This window comes from Scomber japonicus, chromosome 1, assembly GCF_027409825.1.
Source record: "Scomber japonicus isolate fScoJap1 chromosome 1, fScoJap1.pri, whole genome shotgun sequence".
Lineage (NCBI taxonomy): Eukaryota > Metazoa > Chordata > Actinopteri > Scombriformes > Scombridae > Scomber > Scomber japonicus.
In genome coordinates this window covers 18,417,189-18,441,238 of record NC_070578.1, presented here as the reverse complement: position 1 = coordinate 18,441,238, position 24,050 = coordinate 18,417,189, and the positions used below count along the sequence as shown (strand labels likewise).

At 38.9% G+C, this 24,050-nt stretch overlaps 1 protein-coding gene across 1 annotated transcript in view; it reads right to left on the bottom strand.

The window, feature by feature from the left end:
• LOC128357768 (CUB and sushi domain-containing protein 1-like) overlaps positions 1-24,050 on the bottom strand; it is a gene marked incomplete at its 5' end in the record, with an annotated part of 321,638 nt that overhangs the window by 275,154 nt on the left and 22,434 nt on the right. The window contains one exon of the mRNA XM_053318176.1: positions 5,637-5,749. Within this exon, the coding sequence (XP_053174151.1) occupies positions 5,637-5,749 (113 nt within the window). The remainder of the gene's footprint in view (positions 1-5,636; positions 5,750-24,050) is intronic.

Sequence of the window (24,050 nt, the reverse complement as noted above, 5' to 3'; positions counted from 1 at the left end):
AGAAAGAGGGATAGAGTGGGGGACAGAGAGAGAAAAAGGGAGAGAGAGAAAAAAAAGCAAAAGGGATATAGAGAGAGAGAGAGAGAGAGAGAGAGAGAGAGAGAGAGAGAGAGAGAGAGAGATGGTGGAAATGCCAACACCAAAGGGGATGAACTTCCTGCAATTTTTCAGATATACACTCATTCAGGCATGGGCACTCACACATTACATGTTGTAATGTAGTGTAAAAGTGATACCCCATAATAACCTATACCAAGTGACACGGTGGGTATCGCCATAACAACAATAATTGGGGGGAAAACAAAAATACCCGTGACCTGTAACACATACACTACACAAACACACACACATACACACACTCTCTCCTTCCTTCTTCTCTCTTCCTGTTTTTACTCTCTCTCCATACTCCCTCTATTACATTTCCACAGTGATCCCTATGTAATCTCCATCAGTCATCTGTGTGGGCATGTATTCATCTGTGTGCACGTTTGTGCCTGTGTGTGTACACACAGGCACTCTGTGTGTGTGTGCATGTGTTTAATGTGCAAAGTCCCTTTCAAGGGTTTCCAAGTCGTGTTTTTCACATAAGTCCCTCAACAGGAGAGGAAACTCTGCAGCTAGCCTTGGGACTGAAAAACTTACACTCGGCCTCTTTCTCTTGTGCATGTGTGTGCATGTGTGTGTGTCAGGGGGTAGCGGTTGTGGGAGGATGGGACTTTGAAGATGGGGTTTCTACTCTGTCTTCAGCTTGAAGGCGGTGTTACAGTAGGAGTCTTTATTATGCCTTCTCTCTCTCTCTCTCTCTCTCTCTCTCTCTCTCTCTCTCTCTCTCTCTTTCTCTCACACACGTGCACAAACACACACACACACACACACACACACACACACACTCTTCAACCGTTGTAGTGCATATTGTACATAATCATCAACAGTTTATAATTAATAGGCCTGGTTAATTAGGGCAGTTCTCTTGTATTCTCAGTCAAGATGTAAAATGAGAATTGTGAAAGCATCTTTTTTACTGAAAATAATTAGTTTTATGGTCGTTTGTACACCGGCCTTAAATAGCATTTTATCCATTAAAAATACATTTGTTGATGAACATTTTTCATTTGGCACACATTTAATAACCGTCATCATTTTGTATTCAGATTGTATTATACATTCATAATGATTTCGAACTCGTCGATATTTCCTTTATGAATGTATATTTTATAACATAGCGTGCTGTAATAAGCACTGAAACTGCACTGGCACAAGATTCCCATCATACTATAGTGTTTGATTCATATGCAAGTTGAGCTGTATAACTTAACTAAATAATTCAAAATTAAGTTTGACACATTATAGATTATATAAAGATCATCTTCTATGTTGAAGCAGAGATCACTTTGGTCCATTTGGGAAAACCCTCAAAAATTCCCGGAGTCAAAAAGTTGCTGGATGACCAGGTGCACCATCATTTTCCAAGTCATGCCAGTCATGACAGTCCAGTTGCTGTTGTAAAGAGGAAAGTAAGGTCCTGTATCCACCGAGTGCAGCCTTTCTTCTTCTGCACACAGTAGCAGCACTTAACAAATGCTCGAAGGAAGTGCTGGTCATGGTTCTTGTTGCTAGGCGACAATTGAAAACTCATTTGAGGCGAGGCAATCTTTTACTAAAAGTTTAAATATTTATAACTTTTAGCATTTGGCACCATGAGTGCTAAACACATGTTAAGCTCCCAGCTCCAGCAGGAGTACGCACCAAGGCATCTTTTAGATTCGGAAAAACACCAACATTGAGAAGAAACTTCTTCTGACTGACACATAACATGGAGCCTAATCCGTCTTATTTCCTACACATCCATAGCTATGACTGCAGGTCTCACTCCTGACAAAACAGCTTTAAGAGTTTGCACTCACCAAATGATTCTGAACGCAGAGGCAACATGTATGAATACTTTAAATCATTTCATGACTCTTTTTTTGGAGGGGAAACAGATGGGTTGCGGGAGATGGGAGTTTCATGTGACAAAAACCCCTCTCTTGGTTTTTCATTTAGAACTTCCACTTGAATAGTAAAATCAAAAAAACATCAATGTTAATAAAATATAAATGAAGCACTTTGAATTCTTCGCTTTATAATTTAATGATAATGATATAGAAGAGTTTTGTCCTCTTGTATATTAATGTTGTGTTTGAGGACAAGAAAGGGGATATACTTACATCACAGATGGATATAAAATCCCCTCTTCATGTCTATCTACTCTTCCCTCACCATCCACCTCTCAACACCTCTCTCTCTTTAAATTTCTCTCTCCACACCTCTCTCCGTCTCCTGCTTCAGGGTAAATTAATTGATGATTATCTTGTCTTACAGAGCTGGTTTGCAAACTTGCTTCTTCTTTTTTCTTTTTTTTTATCAGCAAGGCCTTGCTTTCCACCACTTATAGCTTCATTCAACCCCCCCACCCCTACCCTCTCTCTCTTCATCCTTCCTTCTCTCAGGCAACTGGGGTCCTATCAGTTAGCTATCTGTTCAGACTTATAGTTCAATTTGGTTTCTCTTTAATAAAAGCACAGAACAGAGAAAAGATGTGTTGACAGAATTGGCTACGTTAATAGAGAGGGGCAGAGACAGGCATGGGAGATGGGTTGATAAGGACAATAACACAGACAGGGCCAAATAAGTACATTCTTTGTTATTGTGAATTAGTTTAAATCAACAGCATCAGAGAGGGAAAAAAGAGGGGAGGAGATGATGGCCAGAGGAATACTGTCTGTACAAAATGTATATATATATACATATACACAGTATATATATACTGAAATTTAGCTGCAGGACAAAGCAATGATCAACTCTGGCTTTAATCACAGGATTCAATGGCACCCCCTATACACAAAGGTTGCCTCACAATCACAGGTCTGTTTAAAAATGTACACAAGGAAGGAAGTGGTTTGGGGATTTGGGTACAGTTTTTACGCAGTATTGGACGCATAATCAGACTTTTATTTAGATAAATACACAAAAAACAACAAAAACCTGGAAAACACTAAAGTTCAGTAATGTCTATTTAGTCATTTAAAATAGTGTGAACACATTTCTTTGAAGTTCATTTCTTCAAGTTGGTAGGTTTGGAGGGAGAGTGTCAATTTAATGATTAGTAGGCTATAACAATGTATGACTGAAATGTGCTTTGAGACAGGATCTGAAAACTCAATCACTATTAACTAATACAAATCAAGTTTGTGACCCTGTAACCCAAGTATTTTTCTGAGCAGGAAATGTGTGCATGATATGTGCAGGGGTATGCTTCTTTTGATATCATAAGAGATCGATGTTAAATGATAAATAAAAAAGAATAAACGTTGATGCGCACAGTAAAACGCTCCCTTTTCTTTGTTTATCTGAACAACAACACTGCTAATATTCTGTTCACATTAAACCATCAACTGAGGATCTCACATTGTAGGTGTTCCCATTATCTTATTGGCTTGAACAAAACCAACTTTTAACTGTCCAAAACAATTGAACAGATTTCAATAATGAATCCAAATGACTAGGCCTATGCTACTATATTAGTAAAGTTATATAGAGTACTCTGCTAATGTTTTAGGCACTTTAGATATTAAGATTCTTAACCTTAATACAGTACTATCAGGGAGACATCTTATCCGTCCCAAATGTATTCTGAGGTATGACAATAACCTCAAACATACAGCCAGAGTCATAAAGAATTATCTTCAACAAGAAGAAGAACAAGGGGTCTTGCAACAGATGGCATAGCCCCCACAGAGCCCTGATCTCATCATCATCAAGTCATTCTGGGACCACACGAGGAAACAGAAGCAACTGAGACACCTAAATCCACAGAAGAACTGTGACAAATTATCCAAGGTGCTTTCAACGACCTGCCTGCCAAGTACCTTGAAAGACTGTGTTCAAGTGTACCGCAGAGAACTGCTGCTGTTTTAAAGGCAAAGCAGAGTCACACCAAATAGTGGTTTCATTTAGGTTTCTTGTCTTTACTGCAAACTTTATTTTCTAACAGTTTTATACTAATATTTTTGTAAGCATCCTCACCTTGGTTTTAGTGCTTAAAACTAAGTAGGTAGAATGGCAACTCTGTCATGACCATGGTGGTGTTAGTGAAATTATTTCTGGCAATCTCAGATGTGCAGCTGATTAATAACTTCTCTCTCAACGTGTTATACAGTATTACACACACATCCATTTTTTATGTTAAGGACATCAATGCAAAGAAAGCAGCATAGAAAATAAAGACATGAGCAAAAATACCTAGCTATATACACACACGCATATTCACATACAGCACACACACACACACACACACACACACACACTCCTGAGGCAACAGACACACTAGGTGGTCCCTAAAGATGTGAAACGGAACAATGAAAAGAAAAAATAAAGATAAAGTACTTCCTGGAAAATGGTTTAATAGCTGTTAGGTTTGCATACAACATACAGAAATGCACACATCCAGGAATATACAAACACACACACACACACACCAACACAAAATGTTTTGCAAAAATAGAATAACACGGGCGAGCACACACACACACGCACGCACGCACGCACGCACGCACGCACACACACACAAACACACAGGGGGGTAAGTGTGTATATCTGTTCTCTTGAGTTTGTCTTTGATATTTACAGTTCATGATTCATAGATGAACTGTTATACAAGCGTAATGGAACAGTCACTCTCTCTCTCTCTCTCTGTATGTGTGTGTGTGTGTGTGTGTGTGTGTGTGTGTGTGTGTGTGTGTGTGTGTTTGTCTTCAAAAGGTCAGGCTACACATTGTGTCACTTCCCAAACGGCACGCAGACATGGAACAGTCTTGTATACCTCGTTAATACTGTAACACACACGCAGGACACACAGCAAAACAACACATAGCAAAGAAGGAAGTCAACACAACAAGCACAGATGTGAACAAGCACATTTCAGTGTAGAAATAAGAATACAGGACACATGAATTCATGACTACAGGATCTGTATACATATATAATGTAAACATTACAGTAGTTCACACTGATGGAAGGGGATGACCAAGACAGCAACTCTGGGCTGTGAGCCAGGAGTTGCCCACACAGAACCATTAACATGAATAGTTATTCTCATAAATCGGAGCTCAGCCATACAGTTTCACCCTGAGTGCACGTATATCGCTGCTTATTCAACTTTTTGATCGACGGAAGAGTTCGCCCCCTGATTTCTCAGTGCTATAGATTGACACACAGATTGAGAGTCCATCAACAACCTACTTCTTTCTAATTTATGATCCCAGACAAACACCAGATGGTTCATCTTGAGAAATTGATGATCAAAAAAAAAAGAGGCAATAATACGATAGATATCTTGAAATATATAATCACAAATCAATATAACTACCGATGTCATGGAAATCACTCCAATCAACCGCAACCATCGCGTCATTCGATACATTCAAATAATGCCAGCGTCAGTAACAGTCACCATCATAAATGAAATTATCTTTATCTGGTATAATGTGGTACTTATTTTGTAAAGGTTATCTTTACAGTAAAAAAAAAAAAAGTTCAAGCAGTTTTCAGGTAAATTTGACCAGCATTCATACAAATACACTCTTATATTGTCTTACCTTCATATACAGCTTTGAAGCCCTGCGCACTGACAGCAAAGTCTGTGGTAAACCACAAAGCCAATATAGATCCACTGCTGACTATAGGAGAGGGCAGCATGAACCCCGACAACCTGTAAAACAGAAACAAACAATGAGGCAGCATCAAACCTGTAAACATGAAGTATCTGGCAGTTAAGTACAATTTTGGTCACTGATGGTTTTTTGGTTAATACCACAAGCCCAGATGTCATAAACATCCCTGCTGGTCTGGGATGGGGTCCCTTCAGGACCTTTTCTTTTGTGTCTTCCTGACTCCTACTGTCTCCATCATTGACGGAAAAGAGAGTTAAAGAAGTGATTTTTCCATTCTCTAAAACATACACCACTGAGCTACAGTACACAAGAGCCACTATTCATGACATCCAACCATGTTGTGGGACCACATACCCTGAAATATACAACAATAGCAGAAACTGTTGCCACCATTTAGGAATTTACACTAAAACTGTCAGACCAACATACGTGTCTGATACAGCCAGGTGAGCCCTTGATTAAACTGGCTGTTGAATTGAAACACCCTCTTGAGACTTAATTGAGAGGTCATGGTTAAACAATTTGGGGAGGAGAGACGGGAGATTTCTGAGGGAATATATAACACAGAACTGAATGAGCTGAATGGATCAGAGGTGTTCATGGTGCTCTGCCTGAAATGGTGGATTGCTACATCTGGGTTGAAAGCAAGTTGCTGCCCCAGATGAAGCACTTGAAGTATCTTAAGTGTCTTAAGGGTAAAGCTCTACTTTTCCCCGTCGATCAATTTTCCAATCCTTGCCAACATGGAGCTCAGCTAGTTAGAAGGAGGTGGCCCATCTCAGCTCAACTGAGGCTGCCAGTGGTTGGTTTTAGAACGTAAGACATGCCACCTGTTTCAGCAACGTATCAGAAAGCCTGGACGGTCTGGACTACTATGGGGACGATACACCCGCATTGGTGTGAAATGGAAGGTTTTGCAGACTGGCACATTGCAACTAGTTTTAAGTTTCAACTCATCTGAGTGTTAGGTCTGAAGTGGGTTTAAATGCTGCATTCAGACCAAAATCAGCCTTGTCTTAAACAGTGCAAGGAGCAATGTTGGTGTGGGCGTTTTGTTTAAGGCACCAGTGAGAATGAAATACAATCAAGGTTCGAGTTGGAGCTACAGATTAATGTATTTAAAAGGCTTATCAGATGCCAAAACTCTGTGCAGCTGTTTGTAATAGTCACAGAGAGGATTTTAAAATTAAATTATAACAGTGGTATCACATTGTTTAATCTGTTGTTGCAATAATCACAAGGTAAAATTTCAAATACAGCATTCACATGACAATGTAATCCACCAGGAATGTGCACTCGGCACAATGCCGGATGACGTTGCATTGCAGCAAAAGTTGAATCTAGTCCAACGTTTTTGCCGAGACTTCTGCGGTGGGACCCCCACTACTTCAACACACAGCCCCCATTCAAATGAATGAGATAGCTTTGTTCTTCCACCCAGAGCTAATGTTGCTCTGAACACTATCTAAGTCAGATGAATCCACTGGAGGGAGTACATGTACATACTCACTCAACTTGAACATGCAGTGCCAAAAGTAATGCTTAAACTTATCTTTTTAGCTTTTGTATCTTTTTTCTACTTTCCGAATTGCTATATTCCTGTTTTTTGTTCTTAACATGCTCTATATTTGCATTGTTATTGTGCTACTATTATATCAAGTGGAGGAGGATATTAATAAGCATTTGGTGACATCACCATTTGCTTTTGAGTGTCCTTGAAAGAGAGCAAACTGACATGCAGAGTTAAATAGCTCTGATATATCCAAATAATGAGAACAATGATTGGAGTGCAAGTTTGGACTCAATCAATTTACTTTGGTTCACTACACACAAAAGTATGCTACAATGAAGGGTGAAGAGAGATAAGAAATCAAAGGGAAAAAGACTAGAGGGAAATATAAAAAGGAAATGAGACACATGCATTAACACAGGATTCAGCCGTGAATATAATCAAAGCAGGGACAACAATAAGTTTGGTTTCTGTATTACTGGCAGTCATTTTATACAAATTGATATGTCATCATTTGATAGGTCAGCATGTGGGCAGGCTTTAGTGGGATTCATGGCACCTAAAAAAAGGTGAGAAAGGAAGTGAGATGAAAGGCAAATATGAAGAAAAGGTTAGAGAAAGAGGAAGAAAGGTAGATGGACAAAAAAAAGCCATTTAACCACTGAGACACACAGACGACAGTGAAAACACAGAATGGTGGAAAATGAATAATTTTTATTCTCTGGCCTCAAAGCAAGGACACTGAGGACAGACAAGAACAGATGACAGGAGCATACGAAGCCCGAAAAACAGAAAGATAGATGGAGGGAAGAGAGGAGAGAGAGGAAATGGCGAAAGGACAGAGCAGGTGAGGTTAGCGGTGAGAGGAGAGGGGAAAAGTGAGGACACAGGTTATGCTTTTTAGTGGATTAAATCATATTTCTACTTGACTTAGCAACAGCAGTGTGGTGCCTCACATGTTTTTGTTGCATTTACCCTTTAATAGCTTTTGAGGTATTTGGGTTTTTTGCTCTTGTCTGAGTTGGACATCCACATCCATGGCTAGGCTAATTGAATGTTATGTTATTACATACCAGTAGATGGTACTGCATGATAATATTTTTGTTATTAGTATATTGTATTTTCATTATGGTTAACTTATATTCACCAATGCCTATTTAAGTAGGTAATATAATAACAATCAGTCAAGATGTGCTGATTTCAGCTGCTTCTGTATTACTTGTGTGGCTATTTAATGCTTTTTCAGTAAATAAAGATTAATCCATGTACAATTCTGTGCTATTGTTTTTCACTGGAGAGCATAGAGGAAACAGAGATTCAATTGTTCTTTTAACTGTGCAATATTCACATCTGTGCTTGTTGATGACCACTTTTACTCCTCAAACATAGCTTGTATATTTCCCCTTGAGGTAGAAAATTCAGTTACCCAAAATTATCCATTCCTTAATAGTTGGTGCTCTCAGGTATATTTCATTTCAATTCCAGACAGGCAGGGACACCTGGAACCAAGAGTGAAAGCTGAACAAAATATTGCCCTGTGTTTCTAAAAGTGTTTTATTGAAAACCTAATCTTGTTCAGCATAGTTGTAGTTCAGTCTACATTTCCCTTAATTAGACTGCTTGTTTATCTGTGTTTTCAGATTTAATGTATGAATTAGTCTAAATTTGTATTATCTGTATTGGTGTCAGTTTGTATGATTTGAATGGCTTATTGTATGTTGTGTATGTATTCTCTTTAATTGTAAAGTGTATTGAGACCATGCTGCTGTGGATTACATGGGATTGAGTAGAGTGACATTGTCTATGTTGGGGCTGTAAACTGCATTTTCTGTGAATCTTCTATTATTTGTCAACCAGACAGCAGGAATTGCCTGGTCAGAGGTTAGGAAATTATATTTCTACTGAATATATCAAATATCTGGTACAGCCGAACTAGTAATCACCCTGTGTATAGATAATCTATAAGAAAAAGTGCAGATGTTGCTCTATTTCGGATATTTTTGGTAATATTCTAGAAATTGCCTTTTGGGATGGTAGTTTGGTTGCAGGATGTCGTTTACTGTAGACACTCGTGGGGTCGCTCGTGTGTCTGGAGATGAAGGAGACGAAGGCAAGTGACGTACTTCCTGTAACCAAAACTCTTGTTTTTTGTCAATGAAATGTTTAAAAAATAAAAGGTGTGTGAGTGAGAGGCGGCAGCGGGGCATAGGGGTTTCCTTATGGGAGCGCATGACGTCACTCGGGATTCCCCCAGTCGTCCAGTTTTTTTTCTTTATTCCTCCCAATAATGACAGCTGATGAAAAAGTGGTTATGATGCACAAAACATGAGATATCAGTGAAGTTATAAGATACACAGGAATTATAAATGAATCTATTCATTAAAATGAGCACGTCCAGTTGAAACACACACAGATCTCAAATCACTTGTTAAATGTAAGCTCATCTGCCTGTCACCAATATAACTGCTCTTCTAAATCTCTTCTCATCTTACAATATTCACAGAAAAATAATAACCACAAGAAGGTTGGTGAATTAATATTACAGTGTGTGGCCGAGCACGTGGCCAAGCAAAATGTTGTATTCCTACAATTTTGTGGCGCACTTGAAAACTACTTGGTAATAAGTGATATACTAGACATCATATACATTCACTGAACAGAGATTGTGAAAACAAAATGCTTATTTCTCTCTAGAAATTTCATCAAAATACATTTTAATGCAAAAACTATCTTAAATTATTACATTTTACCATGGTAGCCATTTAATTGTTTTAGCAGACAAAAACTTGAATGTCACGTGACGTGAACGCAGTCCTATAGAAAAAATGTAGCCATTTCACAATTCATGAGCCCAAATTGTGAGATGGCTAAGTTTTGCACCTTGCACCTTGGTAGCTTTGATACATTTTGCTGTGAGACTGGGTTGTAATAAATCACCTTTGTGGCCCACAGGGGACAGCCGTTGCATTCTCACATTAATATTTCAGCACTCAACAAATGAAATGTTAACAATGTGAAAAAGGTACAAGTAATTATTGGGAGCATGCTTTGCCCCTTTTTAATTTCATGAACTTTCAGAAGCATTTTTGCTCTGGACCAAGGTTAATTTCTGACACTGGGTTGACTTGTATGTGATTTCTATTGATCAAAGGCACACTGTGGTGTTACCCAGGCTGCCACTGAAAGTTGCAGAGGTAAAACTGTCTGTGAATGGCTTTTAGAGAGCTCTGGTATGACCTAGATGAAGCTTTAGCTCAAACAAGCTCATTAATAAATGATGTATTGATTGAAAAAACATGTCCCATTACAATATTCCATGCATACACACATAACATGTTATAAAACACCATAAGCAGTGCAAAACACTTCGAGAAAAACACTCCACCCAAACCCAAACACGAGAGTAATCATCCCGTTCTCTGTCTGTCGGTGTCTGAGTATAAAATGGTGCTGTGATTTGTGTCTCAAATGGAGGATTGACCAGGAGACAGATGAGTCAGTCAGGTAATGATCAGTTATCATCTAGCTGTCACTGTACTGATGGACAGACATGGTTCTATATCCCTTTCTGGCCCTGTTTCTCTCTCTCTCTCTCTCTCTCTCTCTCTCTCTCTCTCTCTCTCTCTCTCTCTCTCTCTCTCTCTCTCTCTCTCTCTCTCTCTCTCTCTCTCTCTCTCTCTCTCTCTTCCTCTCTCTCTCTCTCTCTCTCTCTCTCTCTCTCTCTCTCTCTCTCTCTCTCTCTCTCTCTCTCTCTCTCTCTCTCTCTCTCTCTCTCTCTCTCTCTCTCTCTCTCTCTCCCTCCTCTCTCTTCTTCTGCTCTCTCCATCGCAAACTCCCTCCTAATCAGGCCAACACGCTGATCCTACAGCAGTTTGACATTTATACAAAATAAGTGAGCCTGGCTTAAAATATGTGATCGTTTATCCAGTCGGTCAACTGTCCAACCAGTCATCCAGCTTATGTAATCAGACAGCCACTGAGCCACTCCAGCCAGCCGGTCTTTACAGTCAACCGACCAACCAGCCAGCTTGCCTGTGTGCCTTTCTGCTGCTTCGTCCATCTGTCTGCCTGCTCATCTCTATCTGCCTGTCTATCTCTCGCTCTACCTGTCAGTCTATCAGACTGTCGGCATGTTTGATGTTGACAGACTCATAAAGCTATGACTACTGTTTAAATTGGATGGTAGTACAGTAATGAGGCATAACATGGTACTGGGAAATAGCATCAGTGTTATTTTCATTATCACCACATGACCACTCTTCCACAGATCAAACCTGGGGAAAAGCATTGGCACAAGTTTAAACAAGTCGGTCACTTGAAAGAGTTCAATTGGGTGCATTTCCTTTTTTCTTTTTACCAAATGATGAGGGAGAACCAGCAAATCTTATTAAAGCAGAGGATAAGATTTCCATGAACAAAGTGACAGACAGAAATGGGAATACTTCCAAATTGACATTCTCATCTTGGAATCAATGACCCTCTAACAGTTGAGAGGATAACTGTGTCATGGAGCTCAACAACGCCAAATATGGCTGCAGCCCAAGCATGACCGCTGACAAGCTCTAACCTGACTACACACTCATCAATATTAAGTATATTCAGGAAAACCAGGAAAATACAAATGGTGTGAAAAAAAGCTTATGGAAACAGATAAATCAGCATTATTAACATCCAATATTTGCTTCTGCATTTGATGTTTTTAAGAGAATGTACTCATTGTTTTAGTAGTTGTCTTTGTGAAAAGCATGATAATGTATTATAAAACCGTGATACATACTGTAAACTCAGTCAGGACTAATATTGTCCCTACAGTCTGGCTACAAACATATTTCAACCATGTATTAAATAAGCCAGTAACAGCCTTTTAAAGCTAGCACTATGATGGCACAAAAGTGAAAGAAGAGGCACAAACAGATGGAGTTTTAATTCAAATGAGTTTGTGCAAAGAAAGTTGTTAGTATTTTGGGTGAAAAATGGTATGGTTTGCTAAGAAAAGCTATTCGAGATCCAGGTCTTTTTCCATCTCAACTATCACAGACCAAGAACAAAGTGCCACTGCTCATCAACATGTAGCATGTGTACATGTGGATATTCTCACTACATCAGAATCAAAGTTCATTGCCACATATTTTTGCTTTACCACTCCCCATCCAATAGTTTCAGTTTAAGTTGTTTTGACCACTTTAATATTAATGTAAATGTATACCACATGATGTGAGCCTGCTGACCTTTAAGATGTCCTTGCAGTATTCTGCTAAATTTCACTTACAGTTGGTCCACCAAGCAGAAAATTCAGCTTTTAGAGTTGGTAGAGACATCTGTCTGCAGCGCACTTAACTCACATGGAATAAATTATATGTAAATGTCAAATATGTACAGCACTGATGTTTGGCGTCCAGGCTCTGAACTCATCACTCCCAACAAGGAAGCATCAAGCTGGGAGTGGGAAGTGACAATACCCTCTTCGCCTGTAGAGACAGGTAGACTCAGAGCCGGTAAGTAGATGCTAAAATGCAAAGAGCTGCAAATGTGGCAGCATACAGTAGCTCTCAGGTGAGCTATGTGCATGCATAGCAAAAGACTGAGTAGAGTGCTGACAGTTTAAGTACAGAGCCATTAACAGAGTGCGTCTGATATATGTTGTAGTTGAGGAGTATACCATGTTACTGTAGAGGTGGACTTGAATTGGCTGCCTGAATAAGCTTGGGGGCTTTTGCTTTTTTCTTTGGTGTACAACATAAATGTGTTCTTCTTAGTCTTTCCATAAAACATCCCAGGTGGCCTCTTAAATCAAACCTGTGCAAACACATGAAAAGATCCACCATCAGAGCTTGTAGAGGCTTGTTGTCTTGTTGGTGGTCTCATTTATTTATGACACTGTAATTATGCAACTGTATCTAAATTAATGTGGTATTGAACTATTGATGTTTATATGTTAGCCCCTCTTCTCTCCTCTTTAAGGATTTATGCTTATATTGAACAGTACTGACTGAATGTATATCAAAGCATTTTTTCTAAGGTTCTCACTTTTTTCTGGCGATGGCAGTGACAACCAGTATCAATCACACTGTAACAAAGCTAAATCAAGAGTGATGCTGGCAGCGTGGGGATGTGAACACCTCACATGTACCAGAGTGCTTGTGAACAGCCGTTTGTCAGTTGAAATCCACATACCAGCAGGGGAAATCTGGACAGGACAAGTGAACAAGAGACTTATTCACTGACTATTATAATGTGTTTGACTGGAGCATTTGACCTCTGACTGCTCTGAAGGAGCAATAGATGGTTGTGATGGGAAACTCATGAGTGTAGAATGTGAGGCCTAAATGAAGTGAAAAAATATAGGCAAAGGCTATTTGCACCCCTGGTGCAAATATCAATGAATGCTATTTGCACCCCAGTACAATTAGAAGTGGATGCTATTTGTACTCTGGTATATATAGCAAAGTGTTCTATTTGTATGCTATTTGCACCCCAGTACAATTAGGAGTGCATGCTGTGGGACTGAGTGTCGGAGGGGACAGGGAGGGTCTGGAGATATGCGGAAGACTCCCGTATACCACTGGGACAGCGGGATAAATATACGTTGCTGTTCTCTTCCGCAAATCATATAATCATTTCTGTCCGTATACTGGCTTTCCACTACCTACATTAAAATACAATGACTAAGGCAAGGCATTCTCAAAACATAGTACACATATCTTTTTCTACAAAAATATATAATTTTCTACCACAAAGATAACTAAATACCTCAGTTGGTTTGTGTAAGTCATACTCTGATTGACTTAATTATAATATTCCCTGATTTTCCCAAAAGTGAAATATTCAGAATTTTCTGAAAATCAATACATTGTCACCAAAGTGTGCTACCATTGCAATATTTTAGTTTAATATTTATATACATACATGACTAAATGTCCACACAATAAGAACTATAAAACCCATACAAACTCTATTTGTAAAATGTAAAACAACAATGCTGCTCACTGTAAAATAAGAACTTCTTTCTCACTAACAAAAAAGCAGAAAAGTTGACGTTTTTTAGATAAAACACCAATTTATATATTTGGTTCCTTGTATATATCTACTTGCTCAGACATCTAGAAAAACAATCTGTCACACACAAACCAGAGATGAGACCAATAAAAACCCATAAGACGAATTTTTTCTTCATAATACTTTTGCAGAGCATTTGGTGTCTTTTTGCCAACACTAGATACACGTCACACTTGCACAGTAGATGTATATCCCTGGCTGAAACTATTTGTTTCAAATCGTCTATCTGGGAGTGTAATCCATTTTTTAAGTCTATCTGGTGGAACACTAGTCTATCAAAGTAAATGGATAGATAACATGTGCTTGTCTTGGAGAAGACAGAGATGAAGAAAGAGACGAAGAGAAAAAGAAAGGCAGGGAGGCATAGAAGAAATCTTGAAAACAATATCCAACCTAATTTTATGTGTGGAAGATCTGACTAACATTAAAAGACAGGGAAAGAGAACTGTCAGCAAACAGGATGAGAACACATCAGTGTTGTTGAACTGTAGACAGCATGTTGGTGAATGGTGTGTTATACAAAGGGGTGCTAATAATCTTTTTTTTTTTTAAAGTCAGTGTAAAGTAAGAATAAATATGTGTTCTGAGTTTGACATACAATGGAAAAGTGTGTTGTTAACAACCCTGCAAAATTTGAATGATCGCCAAATATATGAAATTAGGCTTAAAAGTTGTGTAAAAATCAGCATCTTTCTCTGCTCCCAAACGCCAAGTTCGCTGAAACCCCGCCCCCTACCAAGTGTCACCTGTCAATCAAAGTCACCACCTCTACCCGAAACATGGACGCTATGTCTGAGAGCTTTCTGCTGCTAGCTCAGCGGCTAGCACAGCGGCTAACTCAGCTAATTGGCTAACTGTAGACTGTAGTAGTAGTAGTAGTGTGCGCTGAATGTATTTATACCTCTACAGCAGCAGGGGCGGTTTATGCCTGATTTTCAGACCCGCCCACTAAATCCTGAACACAGAAATCTTGAAACAGTCTTTGAAGCCAAGCTCCACAATTCAAATTTAAATGGTTGAAATGCTTTTTACACCTTTTTTAGAAATACATTTATGACCTATTTAATGTGTTTAGAAGAAAATGTCTGAATTCACTATACACGGTCTTTAAAGATTTTTTTCAGTATAGACGCCTTTATTTAGCAATAGACAGACAGGAAACATGGGGGGGGGGGGGGGGGGGGGGTGACAGGCAGCAAAGGACCTCCGGCCGAGATTCAAGCCGGGGCCGGCTGCGTACATGGCATGCGCTCTAACCACTCAACCACCTGCGCGCCAGAGGTGGTAAAAATCTTTGGCATTGGGGATGTTTTGTTTTTGTCGGGGGGGCGGTTGAAGCCAGACAGGAATTAACAAAACACCCAGTGCTTCGTTTCTCTGCATGTGTTTCTGCGGTACATGAAGAGGAAGGCCTGAGGCAACATATGTTTTTTTCTTTCTTTTTTAGTTTCTCTGTGTGTTAACACTTAATACATATTACTGTAGTCATGTGAAATACGTGTAATTCCAACTTTCACACACTGGATGATTATTTTTTTTAAATAACTTACAACTGCGAAGTTTGTGAAGTCAGTTGTAGATATTAGGTTTTAACCCAACAGCAACAATATGAAGACATTAATATGTTAAATGTTCTAACCACTAATTTTGTGCAGCAAGTTGAAACAATATTCATTTGTATGGATAATGAGTTCTCTAGCTTAATTGTAGACCCCTGGCTATAGAACAATTTGATAGTCTACCCAAGGCTAGCTACAGTAGCCTTAAGCTAACTTTTTTTTAACCTAACACTTTTTTAAGCTAACACGTATGTAGTCTGACTTCAAAAGTGTTATTGGTATGCTTAATGCAGAAGAGAAGAGAAGAGTTTTGATTTCACCGGTCTGAGCAGATCTGCACAAAAACAGATCACTAATAGACAAATCTTATTCTGAGGAGGAATTATAGTTCTTCTGCCTCTGGGACCGTATGCTACCCACTGAGACACATAACGTGATACACACATACGCACACACACACAGCCAGCCAAAAAACACAGGAAGTAGAAGAGATACAGATGATCTCACAGATCTATGTGGCAGCACTGCTGCAATGTTGTGAGGAGTTGAGTGCCTTGCTCAAGGGCACGTTGGAAGTGGGTGGCATTTGATGTGTATGATAAGAGGGTAAGAGTCCCGCTGACTCTCTGGTGTCCTCACGCAGCACCCTGCTATGCAACCCCTTTATATTTAAACCAGGAGCCCCCCACTACACCCCCTCCTCACACAGTATCTGTCAAAATGTCTATCTTCCAGAGCGGGATTGTCTACAAAAGCATGTGTGCGATCGTGCTCATGTAAAGGTGTGAGACAAAAGAGAAGCACAAGAATATGTAGCTTGATTGGCATAATCAATCCACATCGATCCGAACATTTGTGCAATGGCAAATTTCCCACGACATGACCAAATCAACAGAGAAATTGTATACATGACACTGTTTTACACCTATTTGTATCACAAATGATACATACATTAACTGTAGTATGTTTTTCTTTAGTTTTCCAATGAAACAATTTATCAACAATTCCTGAGCCAAGCTGTTAAGAAGAAGGAAATGGGGGATGATTAAAGGGACAATGAGCTTTATTTTGATGTGAGTTTTATTTGGCGCTACACAAACAAAGAGATTAGGATATTCCTTGTTTCATTAAACCAGTATTGTTATACTTCCATTCATCATAAGCCTTAACAAGAAAAGAAATGGTGATCTTTTAAATCTAACCATATGCTTCAAAATATTGAAAAATGTTCCAAAGTTTTCATTTAACTGTTTTTTTTAATTCCTTTTGACTGAAATAAATGCTGCCTCAGTATGTGTTTTTTGTTTTTGTTTTTTCCTTCTGACTTGCAATTTTCACCAGCTGTTATGATTATACTGCAAAAATAGCCTACATTAAAAATGCAAAGCGCTTTGCAATTTTTGAGAAAAGCCACCATAATATTAGGCCACAATAGGTACAAAAACCACTATAAAATCCCAGAGGGACCAATTTGTCAAAGCTGGGGTAAGGAACAGGAGCAGGGCAGCAGGATACTGTGATTAGGCAGCTGGCATCAAGCTACATCTCACTGGGTTATGGAGCAGTGCTTTTGTAACTGTAAATCCGGGTCCTGACATGGGTAGCTAGTTGCTTTAAGTCGGCTATCACAAGATGATGCTTTAGTGAAAGGGGATCTCAGGTTGAGATAATCAAGTTGTGATCCCATGTGATAAAAGCACAAATATGCTTGGTTTGCTTCAATCAAACTCTGGTGTGTTTGTTTGTTTTGTTTGGACTTACCAAGACCACCAAGACGACCTGAAAAAGGAAGTCTTAGCTCATTTCCAAGACTCTGGTGCAGTTTGTTTGGGTTGTGAAAACAAAATGAACAAACCAAAAGACCACATGAGAGTGTATGTATAATTCAAGCATGAATTTAAATGCTAGACTGCTATTAAATCCATCTGCTGACCATGAACTGTCAAGGAAGTGATATTAAAGCTATCTGTGTTTATCTGATCAACAAAAAGTGGAAATGGAGTATAAAAAGGCAGTGATGTGCTTGTGCTCTACTCTGTTCATTTTAGCAGTTCCTCAATGAAAAGTGAATGAAACCAAGGAAACACACAGAAGCCATCCCTTTGTATATAACCGTACCAGACACCTCATCAAAGTTATTTGTGAACTTTTTATGACACCCGAGAAAATAAACGCACGAGAAGCAGTAAAATGCTGCATGTCCGTCACCAGCATATTATAGCACCATGAAGCAGGTTGACATGATCAAAATTGTCCAATAAATATTTCACTTGTTAGTTTGTATGACTTCATATACACAGAAGAAGCTAGAAGAGAGTGTGAACATGAATCAGACCTGAACTAAAAGCTAAAATGTATCTTTTTTTTAACTAAAGTAAAGGTGTGAAAGTCACCTCAATGTTTGTTCACCAAACAACCAGCGTCTATTGAGGCGTTTGAGTCATGGAAATCACTCCAAAACCCTCAAAACTGGCATCATAGGTTTAACTGCACTTTAGAAAAGCCCAGTCTGCCTAGCAGCAGCATCAGCAAGGGTTTGTGGGTATCCATGACACTTGGCTGTTAGCCAGGACTGTGAGTCCTTCAGACTAAAGTACTCTCTTTCTCTCTCTCTCTGTCTCACACACAAACCTGTTTTTGTTTTCAAGTCTATCGAAAAATAAATTTAATCAAACACCTACCACCTCCTGAACCTCATATAATGTTGTGCTGGCACAAAGAACTACGTTACATAACATGCATCTAGTACTAGCTGATTTCTTCATAACAGCACACATCAATGTAAAGGTTAAATATACTTGTCAGGAGGACAGGAGGCTCACAGTATGCATTGAATTTTGTGTCTCTTTCAAAACCATTTAATATCATGACCCTTGAAGACAGTTAAGAGAAGAAAAAAATGCTTTAAATGCATTTACGCCATTTCCTTATTTCACTCTTGTATCTATTTTGTCATTGTGGGCAACCATTAATGCACGATTGGAAAACAACCCTCTCATTCATCATCCACAAGGCACGTACAGTATTTATTCATATCGTCCTCATCTCAGAATTTTTCAAGACAAAAATGCTCACAAAACAGTTTGAGCAAAAAGGTTTGTGCACAATTCATGTTTCCACATTATAATACAATGTCAGAATAATGTAAATCTGCTTGGCTGAAGAAGCAGGATTAGATTTTCAGTAACTAAATGAAATCTGAGAGTCTCTCCCCCTCAAACACAAAATACTATATATTCACAAATCCCTGATGCACAGAACAGTGGTAGAAAACTAAAAATGAAAACTGGCCAGAAGCCTGACATTGGCTCTTTTCCATTAGTAATGTGGGACACTTGGAACAAAAACAAAAAACCTAAAAGTTGTGAATGTAAGTTATGGATATGTGCCAAACATAGGGGCTCTTGGCAAATAAGTTTAGTCATTTGAAAAACAAAAAAGGAACAACAACAACAAAACACAAAAAAGAAAGAAAGATTTTGATTAAATAATCAGGATTATGGAGCTGCATCTCCCATGGTGTGCACAGAAAAATTGCCAAGATCTCTTATAGTTGATATTGCAGCAGTGACCAAACTGAGGAATCAAGTACTAAAAAATGAAAGATTGTTAAAAAAAATATATATATATTTAAAAAACACCTTTTCAAATTCAGTGTAAGGCTTACTTCAGACTTATATTAGCAATATGCGAAAAAAAAAAGCAGAGCTGATGGGAATAAGGGGGATGCAGAGGGCTCCGGCAAATTAAAAATAGTTTTGCAGCAACACAATGCAAATCCACAACCCTCTCTAACATGAACAGTGCAATTCATCAACAAAGAAAGAGGATATCATGATTTTTGTTGTGATAACTTTCCAGAACTGTAAAATTCTGTCTCATATAATAAACTGTTGTGCACTATTCAGGTGTCTGATAAGCCTTCAAACTCATTAAGATGTTATTTGCACATTCTATCACCATTACATGTAGACGTATGTCTTTTTAATCTCAAGGCTAGTTTGACTCTGATGGCCTTCTAGGACCTTTCAATTGTCAATAAGTGAATACTGAATGAATTAATTAAATATGGCATGCACAAATGTAAGGTCCTTGAAACTGTCAATGCCAGAGTTGACTGATTTGAAACATAAACAGTTAACTTATTTAACTGAACAGAAAGAGTTTTCAATTTATAGACCACATACAAAGATAGACAAGACACATATACATAATCTAACCTTGTATCTTTCATATCAGTCTCTCTTTTTCTCTCTCTCTCTGTTTTTCGATAGCCGCCATGCTCTCCATCTCTCTCATTTTGTACAACAGTGCAGTCAGGCCAAGAAGCCATCCATCAAGTGCTTACAGGGTGAACAACCATTACTGTTGCACACAAGCACACACTCACACTAATGCCACACATAAAGCACACATACCTGCTGTGCTTGAAATATATTGCTATATCCATCACACACTTACACACACACACACACACACATACACACAGACAGACTGTAAGGTGCTTCAACCTTGACTCTACACACACACACACACACACACACACACACACACACACACACACACACACACTACTACATCAATTTCATACTCATACCCTCATGCAGACATTGGTCATAATAGCCTTGAGACCAAAATAGACAATACACACACACGCACACACACGCACACACACACACACACACACACACACACACACACACACACACACACACACACACACACACACACACACACACACACACACACACACACACACACACACACACACACACACACACACACAACACACACACAGGCTTTAAAGTTACAAGTGCTCACATACACAATCACACAAAACTAGCGAAGCCAAACACTGTGTGCAAAACAACCCATGGAGAACATGACTCACTGAGTGTGAAATGCAGGTATTGACATAAGAAACTTTTAACCTTTGATAAAGGTACAAACCTAACCCACACACACACACGCTTTGAAAAATAAGGTAAGAAGCTGCACTACCTTGTCATTAGCCAAGACACACATGTACACACTGAGACAGAGAGAAACAGACAACAGAGGCAATGCCAGTGGCAATTAAAATGATACTAGTGAGAGCGGTAACATATACAGTATGTAATGTACACTATGACTCAGTGTGTCTGGACATGTGTGTAGGTGAGTATGTGTGAGTGCGTGTATATGTTTGCATATATTCATGTGGTCTGAATCTGCATGGAAGTGCACTGCTACACTACCTATGCACATACATTTGTTCTCTGGGTTGGGTGTAAAATATGTGTGTGCTTGCATTGTTTTCTGTGTGTGTGTGTGTGTGTGTGTGTGTGTGTGTGTGTGTATGTGTGTGTGTGTGTGGAGAGTCTGCGTGTATTGTTTTGCGAGTGTGAATGTGTTTGACCACATTGAAAAGCGTATAATCCGGCGCTATGGGCAATATCAACAGAGAAAACCACTGGGCTAAAGTAGGGCAAGCTTCCCTTTAAAACACACACACACACACACACGCACACACACACACAGCGAGAGGGAGAGAGATAGGCGCGCACACAGCTAACACAAACACTGCATCACCAATCCACTGTGGGGTGAGAAAAGCATTATTTGACAAACCATTAAAACTGATTCTCTATGCTTCTGAGAGACAGTGAGAGAGAGAAGGAGAGAAAAGGAGAGAAGGGGAGGATTAGAGAGAGGAAACGAGAATTAGGAGACCCCACCTCCCTTCTCCTCCATTTCCTCTCCACCCTCTCACTCTTTCCATGCCCTCCCCTGGTCAGGTTTTGTTTAGAAGACCATGACTTGCGTCCTCTACATGCCTGTGTGTGTGTGTGTGTGTGTGTGTGTCAGTGTGTTAACTGAAGGATTTCTGACAAGTTGTGAACATTAAAAGCTTCTATGGTCACATATAACCACAAGCCTGAGGGAAGGGCACCTTCACACACACGTGCAAGTGCACATATTTTACGTTTACATCAATGCATTTGTACTCCCACAAACTCTCTCTCTCTCTCTCTCTCTCTCTCTCTCTCTCTCTCTCTCTCTCTCTCTCTCTCTCTCTCTCTCTCTCTCTCTCTCTCTCTCTCTCTCTCTCTCTCTCTCTCTCTCTCTCTCTCTCTCTCTCTCTCTCTGTCACTCACACACACACACACACGACACACACACACACACACACACACACACACACACACACACACACACACACACACACACACACACACAGCTAGATGTATTAAAAGTATCAAACACATATGCAGTGATTTCAGGAGTGCAAGACCCTAGCAGTATGACATCCTCATCACAAACACACATCGTCACATATCTAGTTGGAAGAAGACCATTTCAAGCTAGTACAACTTAAACTTAACAAACGCTGCATTTGATGGGGTTAACTTCCCTGTTGTCCAGCAACAGCCAGACCCTCAAACACTGTCTCTAGTCTGCAGTTACTGACCAATGCCCTTGCTGGGCTGCCTTGAATTTCCTCCTTTCTTTTTGTTTTTCATTGCCAAAATTGTATCCAAAAGTCCAGTAGTTTTCATGACATGGCAACAGCACAACCCTGTCTTCTGGAAAATGACATTCATATATAATTAAATTGCAACATAAATATAATGCTGGCTGAAATCAATTTTCAAGAGAAATTCATGCATTTGACATGTTAAAACAAAAATGTTGATCCTAAATGTATAAATTAAACATTCAGTTACCAAAATATCTGTCTGCAGTACAGCACTTGCTCGAAGAAACATAAACTAAACTTATGTTTAGAAACTGGCAGCACTTGGTTATGGTTAGGGAAAGATAGTGGTCTTGGTTTAATACAGAACAACAGTCTGCAGTGACTTGAAGCATGAGGCACAACATGTTTCTTCACATTTAAAAATCCATGTTATTTGTACATACAGTAATCGTCATTTCTAGACAGGGTCAAACAGCCCTTTCTCCTAGAAATGACTTCAGTTAAATGATAAGTGTGGTGACAATCTATTATTCCCCTGTTGTCAATAAATTACATCAAAAGAACAAAACCAACAATGAACTGATTAAAAGTAAATACCACATCTGTCAGCCACACCACTTGCACTTGGTGTCATGTCATGTTACTATGAACATGGGCACTGTAGTTTATTTAAACCATCCAGCTGCCATCTGGCAGTAGCACTCAGTAGCACCACAAACCAAGCAGATGAAACTCAGAGATCAACATTTTTCTTCTATTAGAAATATTAGATACTATTTCTGTTGAATAATAATGATACACAATTACTATGATTATAATGATTATTATTATTGTCATGATGATTATTATTGTCACTGCATTAGTGCTGGTGACTGGAGTTCTTCACCCAGTGTGCAACCATATCTGTCTCTGTACCTGCTTCAGCCTCTGTGTCTCCATGCCTGACCTTGTCTCAACATCTCTTCTACAGTTTCAGTAAATTAAACTGCAATGATTTAATTAGTAGCCAGTAATTACTAACAAAGCAAAAAACAACAACAACAAATAAAAAAATATATAATATATAATTATTTAGTAACACCTTCTATGAAGACTACATCTATAGTGCATTATGAGCGCATTCATAGTGAATTATAATGCTCATCATAATCAATCATAATGCATTATGACTACACTCATAAACACACATAATGCTTTATGATGCACTATATCAACAGTTATGAATAACTATAAATCTAGCTTATAATGACTTATGAATCCAAGGGTCTTATGAGTGCTCTTGACTGGTTATAAACAACAGGCTGACTGATGGGGCTTATAATACGACTGCTTATACCCCTCTATACACACACCTCAACAATCAACTGTTATAAGGACTCATATGATGCTATAATACTCCATGAAGGATCATAAGTTATCAATGTATGCTTTAAGTAAAGTGAAGTTCATATGGATGCATCTATAATGCAGCATACCTCATCATAATGTTTTATTGTTAGTGTTAAATGAAGTGTAACACATTTGCATGCATTTAAAATAATCTATGCTGCATCATAAGTCATTATGTCTGATACTAAAATATAGAGAATTAGCTACATTAAGATTAGTTTGCTTTAGGAATATAACATTAAAGCCAGGTTTCAATCTGTAGAGGGCACTCTATGGAGTTAGATTTGGGTCTTTATTACATGTGAGAAAATAAATGTTTGAGAGAAAAAGTTATCACACTGATAGCAAAAAAGCATTTCATGAGA